The sequence below is a fragment of the Centroberyx gerrardi genome, chromosome 19, assembly GCF_048128805.1.
Source record: "Centroberyx gerrardi isolate f3 chromosome 19, fCenGer3.hap1.cur.20231027, whole genome shotgun sequence".
Lineage (NCBI taxonomy): Eukaryota > Metazoa > Chordata > Actinopteri > Beryciformes > Berycidae > Centroberyx > Centroberyx gerrardi.
In genome coordinates, this window is record NC_136015.1 from 24,544,115 (window position 1) to 24,553,063 (window position 8,949).

The 8,949-nt window shown below is 41.6% G+C and overlaps 1 protein-coding gene across 1 annotated transcript in view; it reads left to right on the forward strand.

The window, feature by feature from the left end:
* Window positions 1–7,945, forward strand: part of atf6b (activating transcription factor 6 beta) — a 28,998-nt gene extending 21,053 nt beyond the window's left edge. Inside the window, exons 10-17 of the mRNA XM_071908085.2 lie at window positions 260–342; window positions 1,381–1,605; window positions 3,829–3,936; window positions 4,701–4,800; window positions 5,252–5,319; window positions 5,443–5,542; window positions 6,353–6,437; window positions 7,051–7,945. Coding sequence (XP_071764186.2) covers window positions 260–342; window positions 1,381–1,605; window positions 3,829–3,936; window positions 4,701–4,800; window positions 5,252–5,319; window positions 5,443–5,542; window positions 6,353–6,437; window positions 7,051–7,382 — 1,101 coding nt within the window. The 3' untranslated portion in view covers window positions 7,383–7,945. The remainder of the gene's footprint in view (window positions 1–259; window positions 343–1,380; window positions 1,606–3,828; window positions 3,937–4,700; window positions 4,801–5,251; window positions 5,320–5,442; window positions 5,543–6,352; window positions 6,438–7,050) is intronic.
* Window positions 7,946–8,949: the final 1,004 nt, after the last annotated feature.

The window sequence follows — 8,949 nt, forward strand, 5'->3', positions numbered from 1 at the left end:
TAACAGAAACTAAATGACAACAAAAAACAGTAAAACTTGTGTAACAATAAAATGGATTAACGGTGAACCATCTTGTCATTGAAATAGAACTTAAATCACAGAGCAAGTCCGAGTGTAGTACTACGTTTTTGCATGTTTTTGCAAATTATAGCGTATGTTTATGCATGTGTGTGTGCAGGCACATATGGATGTTTGTGTGTGTGTGTGCAGCATGAGTAAAACCCCGTCTCTCCTTCCCGTGTGTGTGTGTGTGTTGCAGGGAAGCGACTCGGCCAACAACAAGAGAGCGGTGTGTGTGATGGCTGTGCTTCTCTTCATGACCTTCAGCTTCGGACCGGTCAGGTATTCTGCTCCCTGATCTGTTCTGAACTCAGGAACTGAAAACTGCAATCTCAAAACTCAACCGCTTTGTTCCAAAAATAATCAAAATACACTGCAAGAGTTCCTTCTTTCAGTCACTTCTTCCTCTTATCAATTAGGAGTAGTAGCGAAAGGGAGACATACCATAACGATAAATACTTGGAAACTATGAACACAGAACTTGAGTTAAAATTTCAGTTTTTTATTAAATGTGGAGAAGCAGTGTATCCGCAGGTGCTTAAAAAGAAGCTAAATGCCTTAAAAAATAGACTTCAAACATACAGTTACTAGAAGCCTAATTGTTTTTCACCAGGTTTATTTTTCTAAAGCAAATCTAAAATATGACACTAGTATTGACAGATTCTTTACATTCAGTGATGTCTGCTCAAGGCACAGATGGAAAGTAAAGTGTTGGCTTTATTTTCTGATCTTGTATTAGTTTATTTGCACTGTTAGTTTGATCCACATTCATAGTCCAGTAATACAGGACAGGGTTAATACAATACGCCAAACATCTTTTTATTTGCCTCTACTTTAATAAACACAGTTGGACAGTGTGTCCCTAAACATTTATTTTCCTATTTTCCTTTTGCCTATTCTGCCCATTTATATTTTCATAACTTCGTGAGCTTAGAATTATAAGGTTCTATCTGCCTTCAGGATAGTTCTGAGATATTGAGCTTCAAAGTTTTCAGCATCCATTGAGTTAAATGGAGATGGGTCCTTTTGTTTTAGAAATTACAGACACCACACATATGTCAACAGGCACTCATAGAATAGGTTCATGCGACTAACTCAGTTTTGACAAAAAGGTCAGATAGAACCTTATAATACCAAGGTCACGACTTTCATTAGCTGTGTTCAGTTGGAAATAAGCTGTTTTGTCACCTTTTTTGTTTCTTTATTTTGGTTGTTAAATTGGTCTAAAATCTAATTCCAGGTAGGATTAGGGCTTTCTGAAAAAAGGAATTGATGATTTTTGGAAATCAAGATAGTAACCTCCTCTCTGCCTCCCTGCAGCATCACAGACAGGAAGCTGCAGGAAGGAGTGGTGTCGTACACAGGAAGACGGCTGCTGGAGATCGAACAGCAGCAGCAGCGACAGCAGCAGCAGCAGCCGTGGCGGCGGCCTCCTCCGCCCGCCAGCAGAGAGGAGGACAAGACGGAGACGGAGGAGGAGGGAGGGGAGGAGAGGTGGAAGAGAGGCGAGGCGGAGAGAGACGCTGCAGAGTCCTACCAGTTCAGGTGGGACGAGTATGACTGAAACTGCAAAACACTGAAGGGTTTACAAAACGTTTGGCTTTCACACCGGCTACACTTTCTTTTCTGTAGTGTTCGCCCAGTTGTGAATGAACTTCACAATGACAGTGTGAAGCGAAGAAAGCTTTCTACTGAATTAGTGTCACGCTGTCTGATTTGACTTTTATTTGGCTAGAGTTTTTCCAGAACTGGTACTCTATCTTTGGAGTGTTTGACATCATCTGTACCATCATCAGCTCGCATAAAATTCACACTCTCAAACTTAAATCCTTGTAAAAATCCTTGTTTATTTTGACACAGGTTAGGTTTGCCTTACATTTTACCAGACAGTCATACTCCAAAAGTTTATCATGTTCTTCATCCTGACAGCCTGCTGTTTTGCTGCTGAGCTGGGGAAGATGTGTCAGTGAAATTCTGTCTTATGGGAAATGCAAACGGCTATCAAAAAAACATCTAAAACAATCCTTATTTACTGAATTTAAAAAAAAAAGCCTTTCATGTTTGGCTATTTAAAGTTATTATATTGTTTGAATCTTTTCCTGTGGTATTGTTTTGAAACCATGATATCTGGGTTTGTATTGATACCGAAGGCACATTTTTGGTATTGGACAACTCCTTATTTTTTTTTATTTAGTCACATTTACATTAAAAACCTCTTTTTTTTTTTTAGCTTTTACAGGACTTTGCCTTGCATGTAACAGTATTGAGTCAGACATTTACAGACATTTAACAACAATAACATTTAAGACATCAAAGAACAGACAGGTGAGCCAGGTGCTGCAGCGGGTCATGGTCCTGCTGCAGGGTCGGGGGGGTAAAGTACAGTGTGAACACAGTGTTAACGAGCTTTTTAATTACCCAACACTGAGGCTCAGAAGTGACCAAACAAAAGCAGAGCAGACATGGATCGGCCTCAAGTTTATTTCCTGTTATTGTTGTTTGCTTCAGACTGATCAAACCCAGTCACTCTGTCACAGCTGCACAGGTAATCATGTATAATCAAATCATGATTTTAATTCTAACAAATGACTGTACAATATTGGCATCGCAGCAATGTTGAAACTGATGTAGTGGAAAATAGTGAAAATGATGATATAAGATGCCAAAAGTGCAGTAAAATGATTTTGTTCCTCACTAATATTCATGATTAACAGTCGTGATCACAGTATCTAGCAGTTCAGACTTCACAAGAGGGAAGATGGGAATAGCACAAGCAATATTTTCTCAGTTTAACCCTATAATAAGATTGTCATCATTTGTATTGCTACAAAATCTCAGCAGCTGGATGCTTTTCCACGTTGATCCACTCACATGCACAACGTGCAGAAAGCCTCAGGTCAGATTCACTGTGCTGAAGGAATGAAACCTGTTAAACCTTGTTGGGGAATTAGCAAGGTATGAACCTTGTAGACGGTGTAATTATCTGTACGCTACGAGCTTAAATCATTTAAACTGTCAGATTGTTGCCATGAGGCAGGTGGAGCCGTGATGCTGTCATGTAAACACACTACAGGTCAAAAGTTCAGACACTCCTGATTGAATGTTTCTCATTCTCTTAAAGCCATTTTGATCTAAAGGCTTCTGCTTAAATGCTTGAAATTTGTTTCTTAGACAAATATAAATAGTGAAGTTGATCCTATGTATGAATTTCTTTCCAAAGCCTTTGCCTTTCCATCAAGGCAAAGAATCTAAAATATAAGATAGTTTTGATTTGTTTAACACTTTTTTTGGTCGCTGCATAATTCCATTTGTGTTATTTCATAGTTGTGATGACAAATCTGGGCAGGGAAAGTGAGGAATGTGTTCTCTCTGTTTAATAACTCTGAATTGTGTGTGTGTGTGTGTGTGTGTGTGTGTGTGTGTGTGTGTGTGTGTGTGTGTGTGTGTGTCGCCAAGAACCAGAGCGATGTGTTCACTGATGCAAAAAAAACTGGTTCTTCAGTACATCGATCATTACCTCGATTGTCTTGACATGTGAGCAACGCCATGCTGATGTGTGTGTGTGTGTGTGTGTGTGTTTGTGCCAAAGTGTTTTTCTCCAGGAAGCTCAGATGCACATTTCCTCCAAGTAATGAATTTAATGATTTGAAGGACCTTGTTCTTCTAAAACAATGATATTGAATGACACTTTACCCATATTAATGTGTGTATTTCTGTGTGTGTGTGTGTGTGTGTGTGTGTGTGTGTGTGTGTGTGTGTGTCCTCCAGGAACCTGAGTGATGTGTTCAGTGACATGAAGGACCTGGTTCTCCAGGACATCGACCGGTACTTCACCTCCTCAGACTGTCGGCAGTTCAACCGCTCCGAGTCCCTCAGGTCAGCACTCGCTCCCTCTGTTTTACTGTCGCTTTGTAACTTCAGTCCCACCGGCGGCTCCATCAGTACACACACACGTTGCACGGCCGAGCTTTGATCAAACCCTACAGAACTTTAATTTAAATTCTTGTCCAGATCCCAAGGTTTCCAAAGATACCAAACATGTCAGGCTGAATTACAGGGAAATGTGTAGAAAATGATGCACAAGAACTCTAGATTTTCTCCATTTGATGTAACGGAGCAGCGTCCTGGTTTGAATATTTCTCTCAGTATCAGCAGCTGCAGCTTCAGTGAAGCGTTGGAACAGCAGATGCAGAATATGGATGAGATGATTTTGTACAGTGTGGAGAAAATGTTTTGAAGCTACTTAAGAGGAAATTTAAGGGGAGACTCAGGGTGCAAAGTGTTTCATTTCAGCAAAATGCAAAATTAATCATGATATCTTGGTGTAATGACTGTAAACTAATGAGAGCATGATGGAGACGATTGTTAGTTCTAGTGTTTCTCCACATTAAGACTACATTTCCCATCAGCCCCGTTGCTTCCTCCCCCTCCCTGAAGAGGATCAACATGTTGGAAGTGATTTCTCCATCTTCCTTTCCCTCCTTCCACCATCTGCTGCCTGAAACTCTGAAAGCTTTAGCTCCGTTTGAGACCGTCTTTCCCCCTCTGTCTCAGCTTTACGTTCCTCTTTTTCCTCTCCTAGTCTAAGCTCAACAATTGGAACTGAGTGTGTGTGTGTGTGTGTGTTTTGGGTTCTTCAGGCTGGCGGACGAGCTGAGAGGCTGGGTCCACCGCCACCAGATAGACAGGAAGAAGTCTGGAGGAAAACCAAAGATCGCCAAGAAGGCCAAGATCGCCCAGGTGGGACGTCCTGCTGCTGCTCATGCTTTTCTGTTTCTGTTCTTGGTTTCAAACGGCTGTTTTCATGATCTTTCTGTTTCATTATAGTATAGAAACTCATGATGGAGACCTGCAGAAACCTTACATCTCAAGTTTTGACTTTTTCGTTTCCTGACATCAAGGAAAAAGCAAAGCCAATAATAACTATAGTTGAACTGTGGAGCATCAGAAATGCATGAGCATGAAGAATTTAATCAGTTTATCTACATTTCAGGAGAAGCTGATACTTGGAGATACAGGGTTTCAGCAAGACACTGACAAAATGCGTTAAATGCATTTTGTAATTGCAATTATTATTAAAATGACCCAGTTTCCCCATGGGGATCATTAAAGTTTCATCTACTCTGATCTAAATAAGATGCTTGCTTTGTAATGTTTATAAAGCGTTCGTTTTCCCTTTTTCCCGCTGCAGAAAGCACAGCTGAGGAAGACCAACTTCTCCAGATATCTGCCCATCCAGGCTCACCGCTCCATAGAAAGGTAAAAACATGCCTGGACTGTCCAAATCAAAAATGGAAAACACGGGCAAAAACATTTCTGTCGGTTTTCTCCTCCCTGTCCCGCCTGGTCTCTGACTGGTTCCGGTCTCGGTTCTGTCTCCAGTCAGCTGCAGGTGCTTCCTGGTCCGGAGGTTTCCTACAGCGACTTCCTGGACGCCATCGACCGCCGAGAAGACACCTTCTACGTTGTCTCCTTCAGACGGGTGAGACGGCGTGAGGAATGACCCACCGGCTCAGTCAGAACAATTACAAAACAGCTGCCGTTGGGAAAAATGCATTTATTTATGCATTTGCTTTTAATTATTCTCACAATCTGCAGTATTCTGTACTTTGATGAACAAATAGATTCTGTACAGTCCCACGGTGCATTCATGGTGATGACATAAAGACCTGATCAATTATCAGTTTATCTGAATGTGATCTCAGCTCTTGATCAGCTGCCTGTCACACTGGGCTGTTTGGCTAGCTAGTTAACATTAGCAACTGAACCGTAAGCAAACAGCTTATAGCATGTTACAGACACATAAAGAAACACCGCTTATACAACAATGTGCGTCAGTATAAAATGCATCTGTGTGATATATTTCTATCTCTCACCATACATCATTAATGGATGAAGAATCCAGAAATGCACTCTCTCTTCGTGTGTCGTCTAAATGAATTTGCATACGAGAAGAGGATTATGGGAGTGAAAAATGGCAGCTAAGATGTGAAGATTTATACTCAGTTAAATTTTCTAATGCAACTTTGACCTCCGTTAGTTAATTAGATACAGCTGAATAAAGACCAGAGTTGATTTGTAGAGAATGAAGTCTGACAGTTCAGACAGCAGACTGGTCTGATCTTATCTGGTCTTGGTTTGTGTCGTACCAGCTCAGTGTCTGTGGTGAAGACACCGTGGTTACAGTTTATAACCAGACTGTCAAACTGAAGCTCCGTCAGGTAAAGCTGCTGTTTCCTGTCTGAACCCAGACTGGAAACCATAACCACACTGTTTCCTCTGTTCCGTGCAGGACCACCTGCTGCTGCCGGCCATCAGCCACAACAAGACCAGCAGGCCCAAGATGTCTCTGGTGATGCCGGCCATGTCCGTCAACGGTGAGTTCGGCTGCACACAGTCTGGGGAAATTACATCTTACAATAACATGATTGCCCAGTAAATATATGGCTCTTCTGTGTTGTCAATAAATGCAATCATCGATGAACTGATAGCTGCTTAGAATAATGTTGTATTGTAGTCAGAGATATAGAGGTAAATAAAAAACTGCAAACCTCCAGTCAGTGATCATCATAAGACATAACGACTTATATTAACAAAAATGTATTATACTATCAAAAAACATGTCAAAATTCATGCTTTTTTTTTTCATATAAGACTCTATCTTTATATAACTCACATCACGTTTTAATGCCACTATTATGATCAATATTATGAATTGAGGTCCTAAAGATTCATGTCAGTCAAGGTGTGTAAACTGTTCCTACAAATAAAAAGGTTTAGATAGATTTACCCTCTACTGATTGTAATACAGTATTATAATCTAGTAATGTTATCAATGTTACTAGTTATTAACATTTAATCTTTATTATTTATTGAGTCATCCTAGATTTTGCGGCTCTGTATAAGAGCTTCAGTTAAATTCATTAAATACATTTCAGAATGTAAATTTGACTTGTTGCCATCTATTTTTTCAAACTGTTTCTCCCCCAGAGAGCCTGTACAACTCGTCTCAGGGTTATGAGATGATGATGCAGGTGGACTGTGAGGTCATGGACACGCGCATCGTCCCCATCAAGTCCTCCGCCGTGCCGCCGTCCCTCCGCGACCCGCCGCCCCCTCCCCCCTCCGCCCACCACCACCACCACCATCACCACGGCAACCACACCTCGCTCCGGGGGCGGCACCAGCACCACCCCTCCTCCTCCTCCTCCTCCGCCTCTTCCGCCTCCTCCTCCTCTTCCTCCTCCCCATCTCCGCGGCAACCCCTGCCCGCCCGCCGACGGACAGCGGAGTATTTCATCAGCCAGTCGGAAGGAGTCTGAGGCGGTGATCCTGAAGGGAAGGGATTAAGGAAAGGAAAGAAGAGAGGGAGGAAGGGAGGGAGGAGACGTTTAAAGGTTTAAAGGAGGTAAAATCAGGGAAAAACCTGGAAACCTTGAGACCCGTATCTCTAAATCTGATGCTAACAGGCGTAATAATCAGATTATCCTGACACAGAACCAAAATATCATCCCAGTACCTTTTATGTCAAACACACCTCTCTCCTTTGGGGGAAAATTGTTAAATAATTGAATCAGAAGACCTGAATTTTCCTGAAAAGGGGAAATTCCAGAGCAACAAACACCAATAAAATGATTTATTTAGTAATTCAAACAATTGCTATGTCAACACCGCTGTTACACACCGCTATACAGATGATACTCAACTTTATTAGTCAGATAACGGGGTTGAAAATATAGACCGATGCCTCCTTAGTAGATAATATCCTAATATATATATTTCTAAACATGAAAGAGTCTAGTGGGATGCAGACAGAGCAGCACACCGCACTTAGAAATCGTGCTGCGTTTTAATATTTAAAGGTGAAGTGTTTATATGAAGCGCAGAGCGGAACACATCCGGACGTTCTCAGCAGGCGTAGTCGAGGGAGAGGGAGAGCCGGGACAGAGAGCCGGAGCCGGTACTTCAGATTTAAACCCTCCTACAGTGAGATGTGGGTTTGTGGTCCGTTATGGTTCAGCAGGGTTACAGGGTCGCGGGGTTCGATTCCCGCTGGGACCGCCTGAGATAGAAGTGGTACCCTAAGACGCTCCAGTGCGACGTAGATAAAAAATGACGTTTCAAAAAGGCCTCGCTTAAAAAGTGCGAAACCCTATTCAATTTCTATGAGCAAAACAATAAATCAACATTTTCTGTTCTAATAATTGATGTGAAATGTATTTGGTGTTGTCAATCGCCCCAAAACCTTTTTCACGTCTGTCAAACAGCTGCGTGATCGTTATAATTTAATTATCTTGAAGTCACAAAATGCGAACAAGCTAGCAAACTGAGACTTCAGACTTCAAGAAACATTTTCATGATCCTGCTTTTGTTTGACAGCCGTGAAAAGGCAATAACAAAATTATTTACAACATTTACATTTCACATCAATTATTAGAAACACAGAAAAAGCAGCCACAGAAAATGTCGGTTTATTGTTTTAGCTCATAGAAACTGAATGGGGTTTTGCACTCGTACCGCGCTTTGTAGGCGCGGCAAAATCACCGTTCTTATCTATCGTGCAAACTGATGTGTGATATGTTAATGCTCATAAAGAAAGATATAAGAGGCAAAAGAATCATCTCTCGGCCTTTAATTACAGAGTGAAGATGCAGTGAACGCACAATCCAAAACCCTGAGCAGCTGCTTGATACAGAAGGCCAGAACATGAAATAGAAAAAGAACGAAACTCACACATTAAACGGATGGTTTTCTATTCAAGCGATTTGACCTCAGCTGGTCTTCGGTCAGGTTTGCGGTCTTTATGGGTCTTTACTGGCCTCCATATTGAATCTGATGCCAGCCTGAGTAACCGTTATCAAACTGCTCGCTGTCCCGGTATCTTGCCTC